This window comes from Panthera onca, chromosome C2 (genome assembly GCF_046562875.1).
Source record: "Panthera onca isolate mPanOnc1 chromosome C2, mPanOnc1 haplotype 2, whole genome shotgun sequence".
NCBI lineage: Eukaryota > Metazoa > Chordata > Mammalia > Carnivora > Felidae > Panthera > Panthera onca.
Window position 1 is genome coordinate 153,838,602 of NC_138347.1, and position 23,284 is coordinate 153,861,885.

At 51.6% G+C, this 23,284-nt stretch overlaps 1 protein-coding gene across 1 annotated transcript in view; it reads left to right on the top strand.

Annotated features, from left to right (window-relative positions):
* The window catches only part of DCLK3 (doublecortin like kinase 3), a 50,025-nt gene that overhangs the window by 12,583 nt on the left and 14,158 nt on the right, over positions 1-23,284 (top strand). The window contains exon 2 of the mRNA XM_060638204.3: positions 10,770-12,604. Within this exon, the coding sequence (XP_060494187.3) occupies positions 10,770-12,604 (1,835 nt within the window). The remainder of the gene's footprint in view (positions 1-10,769; positions 12,605-23,284) is intronic.

The window sequence follows — 23,284 nt, forward strand, 5'->3', positions numbered from 1 at the left end:
ACAGCTAAACCGAGGCTGCTTTGCTTAGGGACCGACGCGTGTTGATGAGTTGGTGTCCTGCTCTGTTTCCTCTGGTTGGTCCCGTGAGCTTTGTTTTATTCCATGGTTACGAATGGCAACCTGATTTTGTCTCAAGCCATCGATTGTTCTAGTTCTTACTCGCAGGCTGTGTGGCCTTGGACCCACTGCTTACCCCTTCTTGTCTACCCTTACATCTAAAAATTGAGGCTCCTGGCCTTTCAGTTCTAACATACAAAGATTCTCACTCACACAGCCTTTGCTGCCACACATCCTTAGGATCCCCTTTGCATCCTTCTTAGGATGAATCCAAGGCCAAATGCATCCAAAGGATGCATTTTTCAACAGAAGCAATTTCTGAGGAGTTTTACCAGTAAGCCCAATCAATCACATAATGGCCATGTCCTGAATATTTATGGCAAGTTATTCCTCTGGGTGGTGTACCTGAACCTCAGATAATAGCACCATGGAGCTACTCGGGTTATTTATTTCTTCCCGAGGAAACTTGGGCAAGATGTATCTTTCATGGAATCCATCCATTTTATTAAGTTGTCTTATTTGTTGGCATAGGATAATTCACAGTATTCCCTTATCGTTATTTTATAGAAGCAGCCCCAGTATTTTTCGAACACCGTATATCGCCGCTCCTGAATAAGAATGAAAACTATAAATTTTTCGGAAATGTTTCCTCTTAAGTTGCTTTACGTGCTTGCTATTTAATTACATGTTGTACGTGGTGGTTGTCTCATCAAGAGTCCAAACCCTTTTAAAAAGGGCTTTCTAAAGAATCCACAGGCTCCCTGCCTCCCTTGCGCTGTCTAGTAATGCTTAGTGGAGGTATCCCCTGGCCCCTCCGATAAGCAGCTGATACATGAGGGGTGAGAGTCTGTGGGGCCAGGCGCTTTCAGGCGGTGGGTCAAATATTCCAGCGGTCTTTAGATCAATCTGAGATCCAGCCAGACCTAAGCACGAAGGCGTAGACACGAGGTAGCTGTGCTCAGTCTCTCTAGAAAAAAAGAACACAGCCTTTGCTTTTAGAATGATTTCGACAGCCTCCCCTATAGGGACGGACCGAGGCGCAGCTCTAGCTAGCCGGTGTGTTTCCGTGTTATTAGGACACAGGCCAGTGGAGACCGGTGGTCCGGGGAAGGCCTTCGGGAGTGACAACCAGCCAGAAAAAGGCTGACCAGAAAAAGGAGGTCTTGCTGGCCTTGAGTCGGCTGGAGACTATACTTTCCTTCCAAATGAACACACCCAAAGAGGCTCCCTGAAAGGCACCGAGAAGAGCGAAATTCAGCCCCAGTCAGGTTTATGGAACTGCAGCAGACAATCGGGATTAAAAATCCAGGTCATGGAACGCAACAGCCCGGCCTGGGGGCCGTGTCCCGTTGGAATTTTACTGAGCGAGAGGCGACGCCCCAGGGACGGGCTCGTGGGTGAGTTGGGGCGTGTCGGGAGGAAACATGAAACCCAGGGGTGAGACAGAAAGACAGGCTGTCCCCAGGGGAAGCTCGTGTCAAAGTAAACCAGGATCGGATGTCGCCGAGAAGGGCAACGTGAGCGACAGGGTGGCATCGGGCAAGGCTCAGCAAACGTTGGCACACAGAGCCGAAGGGGAAGAGAGGAGCATAAAAGCTTCACGTGAGGCAACAATGGGAAAGCGGGAGGAGAAGGGCTCGTCTGGGGGAAGAGGTGTTGGAGTGAGATGGCCATTCTTGCGGCCACTGGAACGTCTGAGGCCTCACGAGCCCTGGGAGCAAACGAGGCCGTGTTTAATATTAATGCCCGGCTTGGAGGCCCGGTGGCCCCACCTGCTTACACAGGACCTCAGCCAGCGTCCTCGGAGTCCCCAGGACAGGATGTCACTGTCCTCAGGTACCCGGTGGCTCCTGTTCTTTCCCCAGTGGTTGAGTCACTCCTCACTCCCCCGCCCCTGCTGTCAGTGTGTCCCCGAGGCCCCACATTGTCCTCTGTGCTGTGCTGGGGAAGGCTGGGCGGCTGCCTTTGAACCTTGTCCCCTGGGTCCCAGAGCCCCACACGGGCTTAACTGACGAATGGAGAAAGAAGATGTGGTTTGTGTATACAACGGAATACTACTTGGCAACGAGAAAGAATGAAATCCGGCCATTTGTAGCAACGTGGATGGAACTGGCGGGTGTTACGCCAAGTGACATAAGTCAGGCAGAGAAAGACAGATACCCTGTGTTTTCACTCATCCGTGGACCCTGAGAAACTTAACAGAAGACCAGGGCGGGAGGGGAAGGGGGGAAAAAGTTACAGAGAGGGAGGGAGGCAGACCATAAGAGACTCTTAACTACTGAGAACAAACTCAGGGTTGATGGGACGTGGGGGAGGGGGGAAAGTGGGTGGGTGGTGGGCGTTGAGGAGGGCACCTGTTGGGATGAGCACTGGGTGTTGCATGGAAACCAATCTGACAATAAATTATATATATATATATACATATATATATATATATATATATATATATATATATATATGAAGACACACAGCTTCTTTATTGTCCTTTGTTAACCCTGTGCTCCAAGGATTGGGAGGGCAGGGGCAGATGCCATTCCACTGTCTCTCTTGTCATTGTCTCTAATCCTGCTGCTTCCTCCGGGGGTCTGATGCCTGCGCATGAAATGCCTCCTTCTTCCCCCTACATTCCCCTCGTTGCCTGCCCGTTTGTCAGCCGGCGCATGTGGATTGCAGGGGAATAAACCCACCACTGGGCGAGGGCCAACCCTGGATCCCACTTTGGCTTGGGTTGGGTCACGCCGTGCCGTGCCTTCGGGGTTGGTCAAATGGGGATGCACTAGTCCGAGGACCTCGTAATCTCTCCCGTCGTGGTCTGCATACTTTGGTTCCACTAGCCACCTCGGCGAGGCAAGAGATGGTCTATAGCGGTGCTTCTTAAGATTCAGCACGCGTCAGACCCCCCTGAGGGTGTTGTTAAGATGCGGAATCGGATCCGGTGGGTCTGGGGTGAGGCCTGCGATCCTGCACTTCCAACAAGCTGTGCGGGGGGTGGGGGGGTGCTGTGCCGCGGGCCCCCCTGGGTCGTCAAAGTGGTCACCGCCTCCTTCATTTCTGTTTGCTGTGCTTAACGGAAGACCCTGGCTAGGAAATCCTGACCGGACTTTTTGTTTCACTGCACGGGTGATGTCATGTTTTAATCACCTATCATCTTCCTACTCGCATTATGAAAAAAGGGTACTGTTAGTTGTAATACTACTTTAAGGAGTTGGTGTGTGGACCCACTTAGAAATTGCCGATAGGTGACCGGCATTCCCAGAAGGATACTCTGGAACTCGTCTCTGTATCCTTGTGTCTCACGGTGGGGTCCATGTGCCAGCAAGATGGGCATCGCCTGGGCCCTTGTCGGAGAGGCAGAATCTCAGGAGCTATCCTCGACCTTGACTGGCTGACTTAGGACCTGCACGTGAACGCGGTCCCCAGGTGGTGTGTGTGCCCTCATACGAGAGATGTGAGAACACAGCGCATCGGCAGCGGGAGCTGCTGGCTTCGCCACTTTAGCGGGACGCCCAAAGGAGGCACGTCGGTGACAGTGGGGAGAAGTCCATCCCTTGGTCATTGGTCCTCTTCGTCACGGGGTGTCCCGGGGGACGTCTGGGGAGAGAGGAACACAGGCTTTCTGGCTTGCATGGAGCGTGAAGGTTCTTCAGACAAAATACAGGCAGCAGAGGAGGAAGGGAGGTGCGATGTGACGGTGAGATGGGTAGGTGTGCAGGATGAGAGCAGGGTGCTGGGAAAAGCAAGGGCGGGAGGAGGAGTGTTGTTGAGGGGGTTTGGGATGAGCTTCGAAAGCGAGCAGATACGGAAGCTTCGCTTTCAAATCCCTTTCTAACTCGCTGCGACTCCAAAGTAGCTGCGATGGTAAAGTTCCAGAAATGTACTGTCTCACGGTTCTGGGGGCCAGATGTCTGAAATCAGATGCTGGCGGTGCCGGTTCCTTCTGAGGGCCGGTGTCAGCCCCTCTCCTTGGCTTGTAGGTGACCATCTCCATGTTCACGTGGCATTCTCCCTGCGTGATTGTCTGTGTCCAAATTTCACCTCCTTGTAAGGACACCAGTCATGTTGGATTACAGCCTACCCCAGGGACTTCCCTTGAACTTGATTGCCTCTGTGAAAATCCTGTCTCAGAATAATGTCACATTCTGAGAGCCTGGGGGCGGGGAGTTTGTATGAACTTAAGGGTGGGGGAGGGGGACACAATTCCACCCATAACGAGGTTATATAGGCAACTGTTAGTTTGCCTGGTCGGTATCCATTGCACTTTCTTCTTTTTTATTGATTTTTTTGTTGTTGTTAATTAAGTATAATTGGCACACGATGTTACATTAGTTTCAGGTGTACATCGTAGTGATTTGACAAATCTATACGTTATGCTGCGCTCACCACGAGTGTAGCTGCCATCTGTCACCGTACATCCCTATGGCAATATCATCGACTATATCCCCCGTGCTGTACCTTTCACGTCTGTGACTTATTCATTCCGTAACCGGAAGCCTGAACCTCCCACTCCCCCTCCCCCGTTTTGCCCCTCCCCCCAGTCCCTCCCCTCTGGCAGCCATCAGTTTGGCCTCTGCGTGTGTGAGTCTGATTCTGCTCTCTGTTTAGCAAACTCCATCTTTAAATCAGTGAGCAGCTTAGGAAGCAAATATCAGGCATCTGTCAGGCGGGCTATTACAAGGACTGGCAAATATCCTTCAGTCAGAGACCAAACAGGGTTCCCGTGCCAAGAAGCTGGGAGGCACGTAGGGAAATTGGCATGAGTAGGTCAGCAGATTAAAAGACAACCCAGAGCAGGGGCACCTCTGAGATGAGAGCTGGAAAGGTCTTTTCAATCACTCCGTTCCTGGTGTCTCAGTTGACGTCCTGTTAGTAATAAAGATTAGGTAGCGACAGCACTAATTAGAGATTGAAGGGTCATCAGCAGTGACAGCCAATAAATGGCACGGCACGTTCGTCGTATTACCTTACCTTTATTAACATCTCCAGCTTTGATCGATACAGACCTTGGCCAGGCTGGCAAGTTAGGAAACTGTGGCACTTTTGAGGCTTACTGACTGGAGGCTGCATTCCAATTTTTTATTCGTTTAGAAAACCCTCCTTGGGATGTTTGCATAATCAAACGTAAGTTCACAAATGTTTCTCCTGCCTCATAATCTGCATATGAGCAAAATGAGTTTGTTCCCAAACAGCCCCTGGAAAAAGCCCAGGACAAATGATTACTCAGTGGAAAGGAAACCGAATCCAGCCGGTCCGTCTTCAACTTCTACAAAAGGATGGAAGCGAACAGCCTCGCAGCACTGCAGCCTGGGGCCACACGTGATCAATCTGGTGAAACCACCCAGAAATACGAGGTCGATAAAAGGGAACACATTTCAGGGGAAGCGTCTCTGCTAGGAATGGGGACTGCGTGCCCCTAGATGCGTTGGCTTTTATTTTCCCATCAGTTTTTGGTGTTGCATTGCGTGTCCCCAGATGCTTTGAAACACCGATTTCCGTTTCTTTCAGCACTCCTAATTCGTCAGTGCTTAAAAAGTGATTATGGATTACTTACGCCTGACGGCAATTTGGATGCGATTCTCCCATTTCTTTTTCTTGATGGGTCATTGTAGCCTTCTAGGAACCAAGGTGAGAATTCCAAAGTTAATGCTGACCTCAGACACAGTTTTTCTTTGTTAGACATACGGGTTATGATTTAAAAATGAGTAGGAAAAGGTACATTCGTTTTGTTCTGATTAAAAAAGACAAGTAAAAGATTAATTTTAGCAGTATATATATATATACATGTATATATACGTATATATATATGTATATATATATATGTGTATATATATATACGTATATATATATATATTTTTTAATCTTGGTACCGCCCAAAGTGTTATTAAATGATCACACAGGAAACTGGATTAACGTGACGTCCAGTCATTTTGGTAGCCTTGTCAGTATGATAAGGTGTAGGGCTGACCCTTGTAGAATCAGGTTATGAATCGTGGCAGCCGATAGGAGACAGGATTGTCAGGGGCCAAACCCACTGGAGGCAATGACAGCAAACTGTCTATGCAGTTGCCGCGTTTACTGGCTGATACCAGTCGGAGAACCTAGGATCAGTGAGCAGGAAGTTGGCTTATCCTCCCAGAATTGCTGTATGCTTCAGTTTGCTGGAGTGTTTCTCTTAGTATCCTATCCCTCCTGTCTCCTATTTCAGTCACTACCTGGATGACAAATTCACCCACTGAGTCACATTTAGCATCGTGTTCTCTTTGCTCTTAAGATCTACGTGGATTTGGGGGAAAGCCAGGGTTACAAGACCTTGTTTTCTTTTGGAGAGGGAAGACAACAAACACACGCTGAGCGCCTTCAGCACGACCGAGGTATCGTGGTTGGCAGATGTGGAGACTGGGGCTCAGAGAGATGCTATAGCTCTGCGAAGGTCGCATGGCAAGTAAGAGCCTGCTAGAACCAGGATTTCAATGAGGTCTCTGACCCTGTGTCCAGTGTTCTTTGCACGCCTCTGGAACGAAGCTGTCACAAACTCTGCAGAGATGTACTGCTGTCCCCTACCTGTATCAGTCCCTCTTTATAAATGCTGCATTGGCAGATTTCCTTGAAGTAAAGTGGATGTCTGTGATCGTGTCTTCTTTCGCCTTTCCACTCTCTTTAGGAGGCCTGGGGTGTGATGTCTGCCAGAGCTGAAAGGAGCAACACTCCGTTGTCTACAAGGAGAGCCGGCAGACTGAGACTCGGTGCTTGTGTTGGATGTGAGGGCTGGGAACCGACTCCCCAGATCCACAGTACTGGCTGGGGGCCGGGCGTGCCGGGGGGATTTACACAGTCTATGGTGTCTCTGTCTTTAGGGGGCTTGATTTCAGTCGAGAAGGAGAGTACACCTGTGAAGATGAACTAACAAGTAGCCGAGACGTGCCACAGAGGAGACCGGATATGGGGCAGCCAAGCGCCGGTATTGGGTCTCGGGTCTCGAGCATCCCTGCCAAGTGTTGCTTTAAGGAACGAACCGAGCTTCAGAGGAGGGAGTGGACTGTGAAAGTGAGGTCAGGGAAGGTTTGGTGGTAGCCGTGGGTCCCAGGTCTTCCGACATGGTGAGGTTTCGGTGGCTGTGAGGACCGAGGGTGGTGTGGGGCTGGGATGGGCGGAGGCCACCGCGTTATGGAGGGCCTTACCTATCCAGGGGAGGGGTTTGGGTTTGGCCCTCCGGGAAGATAATAAGGAGCCACCGTAGGTTCTTGAGCAGAGGAGTGACTCGGCGAAAGCAGTGTTTGTTCTGCTGTGTGTGGGGGTTTAGATTGGCCCTGGGGAGAGACCCTGCACATATTTGTGTCTGGGGTATATGAGGCAAAAGCAGTGTATTGTCAAATCAAGGCTAATTGATGTCGCTGTAGGAACCTAGAAAAACAGGGCTACGAGAGCATCCTTTTCTGCGTCCGTTTCCGGGAAGCTCCAAGCGTGGTGACCGAGGACTGGGCCTTAGGGTGTTTACTTTTTACTCTCTGTACTTTTTCTTTAACTGCTTGTGGTTGACGTGGGGACAGGGCAGGGGTTATTATCCTAGATCGTTTCAGGTGAAGCCACATGACGTTTCCGCTTCTTTGCCGGGCAAGATGGAAGTACTGGCAATCTCACGGGTTCCATTTTAGTGGATTCTGTAAATTGTTGGAGATAAGCAGACACAGCCTGGTCTTCGGCTTTCTGCTCGGATGGATGGGGGGTGGGTACCAGGAAACTGCTGCTTATGCTTAGCCTAAATGGACCACTGTGCCATGCTCTCGGGAGGTGAGGCTGTTGCTGGAGGCTGAACCCAGGGCCCCAAGGTCGGGCTATGTTGTTCCTCTCCCTAATGCTTGCTCCCCGTGCTTAAAGACCAGGCCTTCACAGTCTGCTGATGTTATCCTCTCACCCTTAAAGAAGAAAACTTTGCTCTGGACTAAGGATTTTTAAAAGGGGGCTTGTGTAAGAGAGGATAAAAATATTTACACTTGGAGGCTGTGTTTTCTTAGCCCCCCAGTTTGCTCCTCTAGCCACCAGGAATCAGGGCTGGTTCTGAGGTAAGGTCTGCTGAATCTGGCTGGGCACAGCCATCCCAGAGAGCATGCCCCCCCCCTCCCCCACACACTCTGACTCTGGGTACCACAGGGCCATACCCAAACTCCATAGTTTCACTGGGACCTTGAAGCCCCAGGTCCCATCACGACATACCTGCCTGTCATCCTTGGTCACCATTCAGTGTGTCAGCCCTATCAGCGTCTGTCCCGTTCCATGAGTACTCTTGTAGGGTTCCCTGACATCCCATCTGGACCCTTCTCTGGGACCCTCCTGAACCCCCTTCTGTGCTAAACTCTTCCCACATCCCTAATGTATTCACCAAATGCTTCCCGTGTTCTTCCCTGAAAGCCCCTCTCCTTTCCCTTCCCTGAAATAGAGAACTCTTTTCCATTTAGTTAGCGTGCCGAACGTGTAGAGCAGGTCCTTCTCTTTGAGAAGGTCATCTTCCTTGGCATCCTTCCTTAATGTTCCCCATGAGGAAATACAGACTAGCATTGCTTCTGTAGATCTCTCTAAACTCTCTCAGACAACAATGGAGGCAGATGACAGAGATTATGAGAAGAAATGGTATACCAGATGTCCGCAGTCTCACTGTAAATGTGAGCGCTAAACTTATAAATGCATGACATGTGAGAAGATCAGTCGGTACCAGCCACTGCTTGTCATCTAATTTGACACCTGTGTCTAGATGGAAGTCATCTCAGAACAGATTGTACGTTGTAATTGAAAAACAAAAGGCATTCCGTGTAAATATGTTGGGCCAAATTGCGCATCTTGGCACAACTGGGGTTCCGGCTACAACTCAAATGCACATAGAAAGGATTATCTTTAACTTCTTTTTATTATTTATTTATTTATTTATTTTCATTTATTTTTTTACATTTTTTTATTTTTGAGAGACGGAGAGAGACAGAGCGTGAGCAGGGGAGGGGCAGAGAGAGAGGGAGACACAGAATCGGAAGCAGGCTCCAGGCTCTGAGCTGTCAGCACAGAGGCCGACGCGGGGCTCGAACCCACGAACTGTGAGATCATGACCTGAGCCGAAGTCAGACGGTTAACCAGCTGAGCCACCCAGGCACCCCTCTTTAACTTCTTTTTAAAGGAAGCATAAATGGCAGATTCCTACATGGAGGGTAGGACATATGGATCCTTTGGGGGTAATGTAAGTAGGCCGCAGTCCACCCTCATGGTTGAAGTCCGTGACAGATTCTGTTGTTTTCCTGTTTCCTGACCTGGACAGAAATGGAAATTGAACTGCTTGTGCCTCAACTGCTTCATTCTGGCTGGGCACAATTGATCAGGAAACACAGTGTCTTGTTGTATTCATTTATGCGGTTAATGAGTAAATAGAGAATGAGCATATTTTTTTTTTGTATTTAAAAAAATTTTTTTTAATGTTTATTTTTTGAGAGAGAGAGAGAGAGAGAGAGAGAGAGAGAGAGAGAGAGTGTCAGTCAGCGGGGGAGGGGCAGAGAGAGAGGGAGACACAGAATCCGAAGCAGGCTCCAGGCTCTGAGCTGTCCACACAGAGCCCGACGCGGGGCTCGAACCCACAAACCGTGAGATCATGACCTGCGCCGAAGTCGGACGCTTAACCGACTGAGCCACCCAGGCACCCCAAGAATGAGCGTATTTTCACTATTAAAGCTTTCCCTTTTTCTGAGAGGAAAAGCCATTTGGAGAAGAAAGTTTCTGTACCTACACCGAACTTGTTTCCACCTTCTTTTCTTTTCCGCCCCCTCCCACCCCCCCCCACCCCCCCCCCCACCCCCCCGGTGTAAGAGAATCTCAATCACAGCTTTAAGAAATACCCGCCCTGTCGTGCTGGTCCATGAGTTCTTGTGATGCCAAGTGGATTCTGCCTTCCCAGTGTAATATATTACTACCAAAATGATAATACCATACAAAAGAGATATTGAGACTCTAAGGACAGTTTTAATCACTGACAATTACTGTGCCCTCCCTGTGTGCCAAACACCCCTTTAAGTGAACCGCAATCATTTTCCCATTTGCCCCTCATAAAAACCCTTTGCATCCCCATGTCCTCGCTGAAAAGACAGAAGCATGAGTGATTTGCCCACATTCACACAAGTAGTCAGTGGCTGTGCCAGGGTTCAAATACAGGTCTGTCTCAGAGTCAGTGGTCATCACCCCTTCAGGTACCACCTCACCTCCAGTGAGTTGAAAGTCAAGCTGAGAAAACTCTTCCTGGCAAAGAGGTGGGGGAAAGTTGGGTTCTTTCCAGCTCCGGAACGTTCTGACTTGTTGGCGTTTCCTGGGTGGCAAACCCTGGACCTTTGATCTCCGTTGTGTATCCTGGAGAGTCGGCTCACTTCAGGGGGGCAGAGGCTGCGTTTCCAGGGTCAGGCCTAGCCTAGTGAGAACTCTCCACGTGTGGCCCATTCTGGGGGTTCCTGGGAGGCATAGAGGAGTGACCCAGGCCCGAGGCTGACTCAGTTCGGCGTTCCTCGTCTCTTACAGGGGAGACTGGGGATAAGGTCCCAAGTGCACAGGCTTCCATCGTTTCAAACAGGCCCTCCACGATCACACCTACAGACCATAATAGAACCCGTGACCTTCAGTGAAGTTTTGGCGAAGGCCAGTGGGCCCCTTGAACCCATCACGACTGACACAGTGTTGTCATTTTCCTCTTGCAGGACGCGGAAACCTGTGTGACCATTCTCTAAAATCTTTAAGCTCCAGAATCACGGTGCGGAAGCTGCAAGGCGCGTGGCTGCCTGCGGGCCGCGGGAACCTGGAGAAACCACTCCTGGGGCCGCGGGGCTCCGTCGCGCCCGTGCTCGGCCCGCAGAATGGCCTCCACCCCGTCCACGCCGAGAGCAGCCCGCTGAAGCCCAGGGTGGTGACCGTGGTGAAGCTGGGCGGGCACCCGCTCCGGAAGGTCACCCTGCTCCTCAACAGACGGTCGGTGCAGAGCTTTGAGCAGCTCTTGGCGGACATCTCCGAGGCCTTGGGCTTTCCCAGATGGAAGAACGATCGCGTGAGGAAGCTCTTTAACCTCAAGGGCAAGGAGATCAGGAGCGTCTCCGATTTCTTCAGGGAAGGGGATGCTTTCATAGCCATGGGCAAAGAACCGTTAACCCTGAAGAACATTCAGGTAGCCGTAGAAGAACTCTACCCCAGCAAAGCCCGGGCCCTGACCCTGACCCAGCACAGCCGGGCCCCTTCTCCGAGGCTGCGAAGCAGGCTCTATAGCAGGGCTCTGAGAGGGGGTCACCACTGTGGGGAGAGCGACGCGGCCAAGGGCCGCGGGGAGGCTGGCGCGTCCAAGGCGGCCCCCGGACATCGGGGCCAGGCCCCCGTGGAGCCAGCGCCGGAGGACAGGGCGAGGCCCCAGAAGAAGTGGGTCGGGGGCAAGCGGGAGCCCGAGCCCGCCAGCAGGCCGCCCAGGGAAGCGGCTCTGGACAGACCTGCCAGCGGCGAGAAGCACCTGGGCGTGGAGATCGAAAGGACCTCGGGTGAGATCATCCGGTGTGAGAAGTGCAGGCGGGAGAGGGAGCTCCAGCAGGGCCTGCAGAGGGAGAGGCTGTCCCTGGGGACCAGCGAGCTGGACTTGGGGAAGAGCCACAGGTACGAGGCGGCGGCCGAGAAGCTGGTGAGGACCAGGAGCTGCCGGCGGTCGCCCGAGGCCCACCCTGCAGCCGGGGAGGAAGGGGGCAGGGCCGAGAGCCACAGGAGCAGCCCCAGGAACCCCACCCAGGAGCCCAGGAAGCCCGGCAGACACCCAGACAAGAAGGAGGACAGAGACCCCGAAGGTCAGGAGGGGCACGCTCAGGCCGCGGCCAAGGCCAGGAGGGAGCCGGGGGACGCGCCGCCGGTCAGAGAGGAGGGGCTGCGGGACGCGAGGAGGGAGGCCAGGAGCGCCTGCGGGAGCAGGCAGGGCGGCTGGCCGCGGAGGGAGCAGCCGGTGGCCCCGGAGGCGCCGCCCGGGCCCCGCGGGGGCGAGCCGGACGCGCACCGGGAGCAGCAGACCTGTGCGGCCGCGTCAGCGCCCAGGAAGCCGGCCGCCCGCGGGGACCGGGAGCCCAGGGGCGGCCGGAAGCGGCGGCCCGCGGGCCTCCTGGCGGCCGACGTGCACAAGTTCTACGAGGCGGGCCGCGTGCTCGGGGACGGCAACTTCGCCGTGGTCAAGGAGTGCCGGCACCGCGAGACGCGGCAGGCCTACGCCATGAAGATCATCGACAAGTCCAAGCTCAAGGGCAAGGAGGACATGGTGGACAGCGAGATCCTGATCATCCAGAGCCTCTCCCACCCCAACATCGTGAAGCTGCACGAGGTGTACGAGACCGACGCGGAGATCTACCTGATCATGGAGTACGTGCAGGGCGGGGACCTCTTCGACGCCATCATCGAGAGCGTGAAGTTCGCCGAGCGCGACGCCGCGCTCATGCTCATGGACTTGTGCAGGGCGCTTGTGCACCTGCACGACAAGAGCATCGTCCACCGGGACCTCAAGCCCGAAAACCTGCTGGTAAGCCCTGACTGCCTGGCGGTCGGCAAGTACGCCTCCTAGCGGTTCTCCCCCGCATCCTGGGACGTGGCCCTCGTGCTGCCTTAGCATTGTCGTTCTAGTATTTCAAAGCCCGGTCGTCGGTCACAGGCTGCTGAGATGCGTTGGGGTTGATGATTATTGAAAAAGAAACCTTCCAGTTTAGATAAAATGGGACATGCTTTCTCATTCCTGGGAGAAAAATGCTTTCACCTTGACAGTGACCAGGCGGACTTAATTTCTCGGCATTTGCGCATCGCCTGGTCTGGGGTGGGAGGGTATCTACCGGGCGGCAGCTTCCCCCGAGGGCTTTGCATCGCCCTCCCACCGGAATGCCCCCTGGCCCTTTGGAAGGTAACAGCTTGTCAAGGGTATTCAAAAGGCTCAGCGCTGCGGGGGGGCCCCTGTGCGAGCTGGATGTAAGAGGCTGGCCCTGGAGTCAGATAACCCGAGTTTGAATCCTGGCTTTCTGAGTTGCTTGCCGGAGGATAAGTCTTTCACCTCTCCGGGCCTTTGCTTCCTCATTTATGAAAGAGAAATAGCAATAGTACTTGTCTGGCAGGGTTGGAGGAAGACGGGGCACAGGAAAGAGAAGAGCAGGCCCTGATGGCCGGGAGCTGGCCTCGCACGCTCAGCTCGGCCGTGGTGTTCTCCTGGTTCACGTAAATAGGCTCCCAAAACACCACCGTCAGATAAAGATGGGTTAAGACAAAAGCAAGAACCCTTTATCATCGTGTCCAAATGCACGTAAAACCAAGATTGCCCAAACCACAAGTAAGGCCCCCGTCAGCTAGTAGGAGGGGCTGCCTCATTTCATTCCTCCCTTCTCCTTGGTAAGAATTACTAAGACACCGAATTGTAGAACGACCCTCCCTTCCTGACAGTGTCCCATTCAGAGCAAAATCCTGCTTTCTCGACCCCTCCCCCAAGTCACCTAACAAGCCAAATCCTAAGGTAAGTCCTTTGAACACCCTCTGATTTGGATGCCTGGCTCCCCGTGGTGTGCATTCTCTCTTGTAGCAGCGAGTTAGTAAATGCAGTGTTCCTGAACGGCACGCGTGTTCCCGGTGGTCTCTGTTAGGACAGCATGCTTTCACACGGTCACCCTCTGGGACCCTTATCCTACTTCATTCGTAGCCCTGGTCACCCCCTGATACATCCCTTATTTATTCTTCTGTTTTCTTTCTCCTCTTACTGGAAAGCTCGTTCTAGGCCAGCGGGAGCTTTGTTTTATTCAGACTTTACCCCCAAACCCAGAACAGTTCTGTCACATTTAAAGAAGTGGACCTTCTTTAAATCTTAGTTAGATGAATGAGTGAACTCGGACCATAGCATGGTGCCCGCACAACAGCGAGCATGCCATCAGCGGTGCGACTGTCGTGCTTTAGAAATGACTCGGATGTTAAGGTGGATGTCAGGAGCAGGCATCCAAAGCCACACTGCTGCAGATAGAGCAGTTGGGAATGGGGAACGCGATTTCGATGAGCCACGTTACTTTTTCTTTCTGGCAGCACGTGAGCTTGCTTTCTTTCATTTCGTGGCCGTAGACCCAGCCCGGGAACATGCTGCCACGGGGCATTCATCTGTCTGTAAACTGCTCCCACACGCAACAGAAATACCGAGTCAATCCAGCCAATTAGCTGGCGAAATGAGGTCTGTGTTGACCACCCAGTCAAGCAACCTTGGTTTTGCCTGAATTTAAGAGAACCGAAGAAGCAATTTGGTCGCCTGCGAGATCTGCATTACGATCCGATGGCTCCCTTTGAAGAAATTTCCCTTCTGCGTTAGGGAAGTGTTCTCCTCCTCTCTTCACTTGCTTCCTGATTGTTTCTTCTGTCTTCTGGGTCTGAGCCCCGGTGTTCTCCATGTGTGGTGTGCCGTGCGCTGTTTATAATGGACGCTTTGGAATGAGCCTCTGATGTTTTACTGAATTGTCTAAGCAGAAGAGATTCTGCTTAGAGGCCCGGGTGGGTCCCCCTGAGCTGAGCATTTTGGGCATATGCCTACTAAAGCATTCTAACGCTGATACAGGTTGAATCCACGCTTGAATATGTGGGCTGACATAATTTATCCTATAAAATTGTTTTCTTTTGGGGTCAGTCATCTAAGCTCGCGTTTTCTCAACAAGGTCCCAGAACCATGTGCTGAACCAGCTCATCTCTCGAGCCACAGAGGCTCTTACTTGTGTCAAGGGACTTACTTGTCGGCAGTTTTTACTTTTTTAAATTTTTTGTTTATTTTTGAGAGCGAGTGAGTGGGGGAGGGGCAGAGAGAGAGGGAGAGGCAGAGAATCCCAAGCAGATTCCGTACCGTCAACGCAGAGCCAGATGCGGGGGCTCGAAGTCACGAACTGCGAGATCGTGACCTGAGCCGAAACCAAGAGTGAGACGCTCAACCCACTGAGTCACCCAGATGCCCCTACTTGTTGGCAGTTTTTAAAATGGAGAAAGCGGTTTAGATTTCGGGGAGAAGTTTTTCCTTGAGGAATTAGAAGACGTGCAAGGAATGTTCCGCATGGACAGGCTAACTGCCTCTGAGAAGTCGTTTGGCAACGCTTCATGGATTTAAATGTCAGTACAGGTGTGTTTTTAGTGCCCTTAAGGGCAGTGAAGTGTGTGTGTGTGTGTGTGTGTGTGTGTGTGTGTGTGTGTGTTCTGAGAGGCACATTTTTCAGTCTCAGTACATGACTTATTTATTGGTGTGGATTGTAACTTGTATTTAGACCCTTCTCTCTTTTCTGATTTCAAAGAAAGCCCACTTCTTTTTTTTAAATGTTTTTTTAATGTCTATTTATTTATTTATTTTTAATTTTTTTTTAACGTTTATTTATTTTTGAGACAGGGAGAGACAGCATGAACGGGGGAGGGTCAGAGAGAGAGGGAGACACAGAATCCGAAACAGGTTCCAGGCTCTGAGCTGTCAGCACAGAGCCTGACGCGGGGCTTGAACTCATGGACCGCGAGATCATGACCTGAGCCGAAGTCAGATGCTTAACCGACTGAGCCACCCAGGCGCCCCTAATGTCTATTTATTTTTGAGAGAGAGAGAGAGACAGAGCATGAGCCAGGGAGGGGCAGAGAGAGAGAGGGAGACACAGAATCCTAAGCAGGCTCCAGGCTCCCAGCTGTCAGGACAGAGCCCAGCGCACGGCCTGAACCCATCAACCATGAGATCTTGACCTGAGCTGAAGTTGGACGCTTAACCTGTGAGCCACCCAGGTGCCCCCCTCCCTTTTTTCTTCTTCTTTTTTTTTTTTAATAAAACCTTTTGTGTGTGTGTGTGTGTGTGTGTGTGTGTGGTCGTATGGCTCCTCAGAAACTGCAAGAAGATACATATCTGAGCCATCTTTTGTGAAATACTTTAATATCTTTTCTGTCCTGCAGTTTGTCAGGTTGCATTTATCTGAAAATGAACAGGTCTGTCGCATTTCTAGGCCATATTGGTTCTGTTTCTGGGTGAGTCAAGTTCAACGTGTTGTTATGTCAGAAGTCGAAATGGTCTCTAATGCCAGTGTTTATTGGCTTTTCAGACAGAGCTCTGGATAGTGCTGGATCTGACAGTGGACTTGTGGTCTGGGTTTAGAAGGTCGTCCTCTCTAAATTTGCTGGTATGATAAACACGCCCCAAACTTGCCTGGTCTTCTAAGATTTACTCTTCCTGAATATGACCAGGCTGGCCACTGTTCATCGATTAATGTTCTTCAGGTGCCCTTCATTTAGTGTTTTGCACTTGTACGGAGCCTTGGGTTATCAAGGTGATTCTTTCTTTGTCCTTCAGCGGATGGCTACTGTCTGAGTTAAGACCTGACTTTGCCAAACTTAGTTCTAACGTGAAAGCGCTTTCCTAACTTCGGATTCCATGAGTGATTATAACTGTTGCTTCTTTTAGAGACTTTCTGAATGTGCCCAGAGCTCCTTAGGACTATAGCAAGCTTCTCATGTTATTTTAATCAACAGAAATATTTGTGTCTAATAATTCGGCCCCGGGGTACAATTTTAGGCCTGTATTACTGAGTTTATCCATCTCTCCCGACCACGTGTCCTGATAAGACGCCTCTTCCCCTTGGGTTATCTCGACTCCTGAGATCTTGCAAGAGAAGTTTTAATTATGAGAATTTCCAGCTTGCAGAAATGTTAATTGCTTCTTCTGCCAGCGTGTGCTCCCTTGGTGGGGTTGGAATGTGCTGTGTGGTGTTGACTGGGCCCTGGGAGGAGAGGAGGGGGCACACAGGAGCCAGAGAGGTGAGGAGGCCTGGAGCAGCCCACACAGCCTAGGGGGTGGCTACTGTTGGCTACTTCCGGCCAACAACTGAGACACCTTGGCGAAGAAAGCTGAGGGTGTGGCGGGGGGGGGACACACTGAGGGGATGTCAGATGTGAGCACAGGCCATTTGAGGTCATCTGTCCCACAGAAGGGCAGGGTTTGGCTTTGGAAACGGGCTGAAAGGCGGGGGGTAGGCGGCAGGCACTGTCGCCCTGAAGTGTTTGAAGCAGAGACCCTTGGAGTCCAGGGGAAATGGTGTGGGGACAGGTCCCAGCTCATCGAGGATAAAGGTTGTGCTCTTTCTGGCCTCTCGTGGGTTCTGGGAAGGGAACAGACTTTTCTAGATTTTCTGAATGTGGCTAGGACACGTCAGAGACTGACATCCCCAAGGGTGGTAAGGAAGATACGGAAGGTTAAAAATAATGGCTCAGAGCCCGGAGCCTGCTTCAGATTCTGCGTCTCCCTCTCTCTCTGCTCCTGCCCCACTCACACTCTGTCTCTCTCTCAAAAATAAACAAACATTAAAAAAACGGGCAAACGCACATCTTGCCCATTTTCCCTCGGAAATAACCCTGTCCAGTCACTTTGTGTGCTCTAGTTCTCTAAGTTCTTTTTCCCACTTCTACTTTGATGCGCAAGAAGGACTCAGCGATTAGTGCTCTGCTAGCAGTTACGGTGCGCAGTTCTCCCTCGCCAGCAACACGACTTCTCTGTCCCAGCTCCAGTTTCCGTCTCCTTTCCCCGTAGCATCTGAGATGGGTGTCCAGGTCCTCTCCTTAATGGTCCAGGCATTCACACATGCATTTATACACCCGTTGCATTAATTAAAAATTGGAGGGCTAGGAAGCGTATCTTGTTAAGGTATACTTAGCACCATCAAGAAATGGGGATTTCAGCAATCACACCAAGTCACTAAAGCAAAAGCACAGTGATACAAGCCTTTAGGCCATTGGCCAGTATTGATCACATCGGTGAGAAGACGGGTTTATAAGAGCTCCAACTCATCTCAAGAACCCCAGGGTGAATTCCACAGGAGACGTCAAGAGTTACGACTTCAGGTTTGTATCCATGAGAGTGGTTCTCGGCCTCCATGTGAACAGTTTCCAGGAAAATAAAAAGTGTCCATACAGTGAACCCACATATGTGACTTGACCACAGAGCCGGAAGTTTCAGGAGATTTAAGTCGTCACAATTCTAGATACTGGGTCATTTTGATAACCGTGGTTTTCTTTCGTCTGTTCCTTTTGAAAGAGTCACCTAACAACGGTCGATGTCTCCTAATATACTGCAGACCGTAAATTATCAGTAATGGAGGCACCTTTAAAACCTGATTCATAGTTATCAACCTTGTTGAATCTCTTCTAGAATTGTGACTTCATTCCCCCCAAGGAGTCCTGAAGTGCAAATCATTTAGTAAAGGTAAATATTACAGCCGTCTGTTGTCCTCTCAATACTTGTGTTCATGTGTGTTGCTGTCACTCCAAGAGACTGATGGCCTGTGAGCCATTTGAGGGTCTGACGTGAAGTTTCTTAAAAATCTCTTGTTTTCGAAATGCCCTTCCCCTGGGGAAGCAAGTTGGTAAATCTCTTCAGGACATTCTGTGTGCATATGGATACTGTTGATCCCTCCCCAACCTTTCATCGGCAAGGAGAGTCCACTTTTCCGTGTCTGGACAGAACCCTTCGAATCCTTTCAGCCAGTTGGATAGAACATGTAGAATCAGGTTAAAGGACGATGTGTCTAAGAATCTATGAAGGCAGCCCGCCCAGGCATTTGGCCCCAGGTGCCTTCTCAAGATGCTAAATTGGCCCTCTGGGAACCGTCTCTGATGTTTTGACCTTGTCAGATCCCAGGGTACCCCTGGAGGCCCATGAATAAATAATGGCGACCATGGCAATAATAATTCTGTTTCTGATAACTTTGGCTTTCTTTACTGGGGAGGACCTCGACCGTGCGAAGTTTGATCAATTACGTGCGTGGCCCTGTCATTGTGGGCTTGGTGTTTTATGTCGGTTCATTAGCTTTTTCTGGGAGGGAGTTGGAAGCAGGAACACAAAGATGTGTGCCCATGCAGGTACTGCCTGCGTCTGCGTCCAGGGGAGCCAGACGCGTCGTAAGGGCCGAGGAGCGGATAAAGAGACGGAGAGGACCCCCTGACTGGCTCTCCTGGTGACAGCGGACCTACCTTCCGGCTGTGGCAGGACCACCTGACTACAGTGGGGTAAATCAGCACTTCTCAACCCGTCTTGTGCACCGGAGGCACCTGGATCTTGATGAGAGGCGGCTGCTGATTTCGTGGGTGTGGGGAGGGGCCTGAGACGCTGCAGTTATAATAAGGCCCAGGGGATGCTAAGGGTCCACAGAGCACACCTTGCGGAGCAAGGGCTCCAACAGCGGAGGCCTCTAGTTGTCTCACGTGACCAGAAGTTTGGAGACAGGCGGTTACAGGGATGGTTAATGGAGCAGGTCAAGCACGTCCAGGCCGTTTTTGCCATTTCTCTCAGGGCCCCCAAATGTCTACCGCTCTCCACGGATCGCGTTGTCACAGCCACATAAACGGCAGGAAAAGTAGGGGGTAGACTCTTGCTGGCCTTCTCCCTTTTGAAAGTCGAAGAGAATCTGCCCCCTGGGCACACCCCCCGTTCTAGCTCGTTGGCCAGGACGCATCACGGGGCCCCCCTTGGAAAAGAGGCATGGTCGCAGTGATGGACTTGGGCCCAGTCACAATGGGCCCACCTTTCCTCGCGCAAGTTGCCCGGCGGCTGGGTGGAGTCTGGGTTCTGTGGGAAGGAAGGGGAGCCTGCGGGAGGAGCGGCACGAGCCGTGGCCGCCCTACAGCTCAGAGTGGGCCTGGGAACCGGCGGTGCCTGGAGACGGGGTGCACACACGGTGCGTTGCCTCTGCAGACTTCTGTGTCTTCTAGAGCCGGCAGGACAGATAGGGAGGAGGTGACCCAGCCAGCAGGCCCTGCCGGCCTGTGTATCTTCCTGTGCCAGCCAGTTAGGGAAGGGCTGTCTATGTTTCCGTGTCACATGGCCCTGCGGGGAGTATGGTTCTTTGGCCACTACACGTTTCCACCCTGTTGCTTATGCCGTGGCCTGTGTTTTAGCCTCACCTCGGCCCCCCGACCAGGTACAGTGAATGGGGCATGAGAAACTTTCAAAACACACATTTTCCTAGCCTAGGACACTTTGGAGATGTTCACTTGTGCTTTCTCTTGGGGACTCTGCCCAGTGGCCAGGCCCTTAGGTACCCTTCCCTGTTTGGAGGGTTTGGGTGGGGACGTAGAAACCACCCGCCACACTGAAGACAGTGTGCTCCTGGAGTGGGTGGGGGAGGGGGGACCACCCACGTGGGCCCCTCTGGGTCCCTCCGCCGCTCAGCATGGGGCTGGCTCAGGGCCATTTTTGGGGTGGCCGCCCTCACTCTTTTCTCCATCTCTATTGTGGGATTATAGGGATGATTCTGAGTCCTCTTAGGAGGTCTCGGGGACTGCTGGTTGTAGGGCAAATCTGGGAGACTGTACCCTTCAAGAAGCTGTAGATAAGACGTGCCCACCAGACCTCTGTTTCTAGAATCACCCAAACTTCGTGGGTAATTTCTCTGGATCTCTTGGGAGGCTCCCAACTTCATGGAAAGTTGGGCCTCCTCATCCTGTGGGACAAGGCGTCTCTCAAATGCTTTCCAAAACTTCCTCTCAGCCTGCTTTTGTTTAAACGGGCTCAGCAAAAGGCAAGGTGGAGGCCATCTTGCTCTTCTGGCGGGAGCAGAGCTAAAACCGAGACCCAGGTAGTTTCAGTCCTAGTTCTGAGCTCTTCTGCAAGATGCGTGCAGTCTCTCGCATCTTTGCAAGATCTTCGACGGTTCCGTTGCTTGACTTTGGGTTGAATGATTTCCTTGGAAAGTTCTATGCCCAAGTGTGGACTTTGCTCCTTGAGAGTCGGGGAGCTGGGTGGGTTCCGGTATCGGGGAGACCGAGAAGCTGGTGAGGAGGAGCACAGTCTTCGTGTTTCCATACGAAGGGACAGCAGAGTGTGGAAATCACACGCTAGTCCGGGCCTTTGTTTGAAAACATCCTGCTGGTTACCTCCGTCGTGTCCTCTACCAGGGCGTAATCACTCTAGTCTGAACCTGATGCTTGTGGCCCTATTTCTGTCGTTCTCCACCAGGATTCTCAACTGTGCCACTGTGCCTGCGTTTGGGCAGGATGACTGTGCTGTGGGGGCCCGTCCTGGGCATCGTAGGTTTGGCAGCCTCCTGGCACCCGCCCGCCAGAGGCCAATAGCATCCCCCGAGTTGTGACAGGCAAAGATGTTTCCAGACAGTCAGGCATCTCCTGGGCGGTGGTGGTGGAGGACCCCCCTGCCTGTACTTGTTACGCTGTGACGTTGACTCTTCGCTCTGTGCTCCCCCCCCCAGGAACCCACACCCCATTAGAACTTTCCTGTCACGTGATTGTAGCACATTGCTCGCTGCTGTCTGCATCTTGCAGTTTCACAGAATTCTCAGGTCAACTCTGAGGAAGGCTTCGTCACTTGCATGTACACGTGGGGAAACTGAGGCTACACTAAGCTGAGGGGCTTGCGGGAGGTCCCCCAGCTGAGAGCGTCTGGCCGCGGAACCTGGGGTGTGGTCCAGTGTCTGGTTCAGATGTGGCCCGCCCCGCTGGTGAAGGAGTGGCTGGTGAGCCGGAGATGTTTCCTGGGTCACACGGGGTGGGCTCCCATTTAGCCGCTTACTTCAGGTCACCACCTGGTTGTCTGATGTGATGGGCGTCTCACTCCCAGGATGTCAAAAGCTGGGTTTCACCCGGAACCTGCTTCTCTCCGGACTTCTCTAACCCAGAGGATGGCTCCGTCATCACAAAAACATACGTAATATTCTCCCAACTTAAGAAAACGAAACCTTGTCTTCTCCACATCCCCCTTCAGTTATTACCCCACTTTATGAACTACACACACACACACACACACACACACACACACACACACACCCTGAAACATGTGTCTGTACTCACCATTTGTAGTTTTCCACGTTCCATTCTGTCCTGAACTCCAGCCGGGCTCTCACCCCCTACTGTGCCAAAACCACCCTTTTCTGTCACAAAGATGGGGCCTCCACCCACCCAGCTGCTCGTGGCAGGAACCTCAGAGTCTCCCTGGAGCCCCTTTCCCCACCCTCCCCGTTCAAGTCTTCTCTCCACCCTTAGGTGGGACATTTCTCCCCACCTCCCCTCTACCACCCAAGACCAAGCCACCATCAATCATCTCCTGCTGGGACTATTGCAGTAGCCTCCTTGCTGGTCCTCCTTCTTCCTCTAAAGGCCACCTTCCTCAAGGAGCCTGAGTGATCTTCTCCAAATGTAAATCGGACCCTGTAACTCCTCTGCTTAGGGCCATCACTGGCTTTCGGTTACACTCAGAATAAAAGCCAAGTTCATTTCTGTGGCCTCCAAGGTCTTGCACGATACGGCTTCTGGCTTCCTCTTAAAGCTCCACTGCGAACACTGATGCCTTCACTCATTCTGCTTCTGCCCCTACTTGCTGTCCCTCCTTCAGGCCAAGCATGCCCCTGGACCTTTGCGTTCGCTATTTCCTCCACCCAAAAAGCTTTCTCCTCGGATTATGGCTCATGCTTGACTTTTTCAGACGTCCCTTTCTCAGTGAGTTCTGCCTTAACTCTCCTATTTAAAATACCAGCCCCTGTCACTGTCAGTCCTAGCACTGTCCAGTAGAACTTTCTGTGATGATGGAAATGTCTTATCCCTGCACTGCCCGGTACAGTAGCCACTACTGCATGGGCACTTGAAATGGACCTTGGGTGTCTGAGAAACTGAGCTTTAAATCTTCTTTAAAAATAGCCACATGTGGTTAGTAGAAACGACACTGCACAACACAGCCTTTAGTTCACTTTTTCTTTTTCATAACACGTATCATTTCACATATCACACATATCATAACACGTATCACATATTCATTTGAACATTATTTATTAGTAGAAAGAAAGCTTTATGAGAGCGAGGACTTTATCTGTTTCGTTCCCTATTCCGAGTTCCTAGAACAGTACCTGGCACACAGTAGGCATCCAGACAATTGTTGGATGCATATCAGATGTTAGTTAAGTAGAAAAGAACTAGGATGAAGGCCTATCATTGGCCTGTCATATGACAGTTCCCAGGAAAGACTTTGTTTTCACTAAAGTTTTCAGTCACTCTTTTGTATTGCTGTTGACACGTAAATTGCTTTTAGGCATTGGTATTTCAGTGTGAATTGGTTTTTAAGATTATCTAAGTCCACACAGCCAGTCGAAGATGGAACCTTGGAGGGAAGAGGCCAGAAGGACCCTGAAGGATCAAGAAGAAGATAAGTAGGCTTACCCCCCTCTCAGTTTTTCTTACT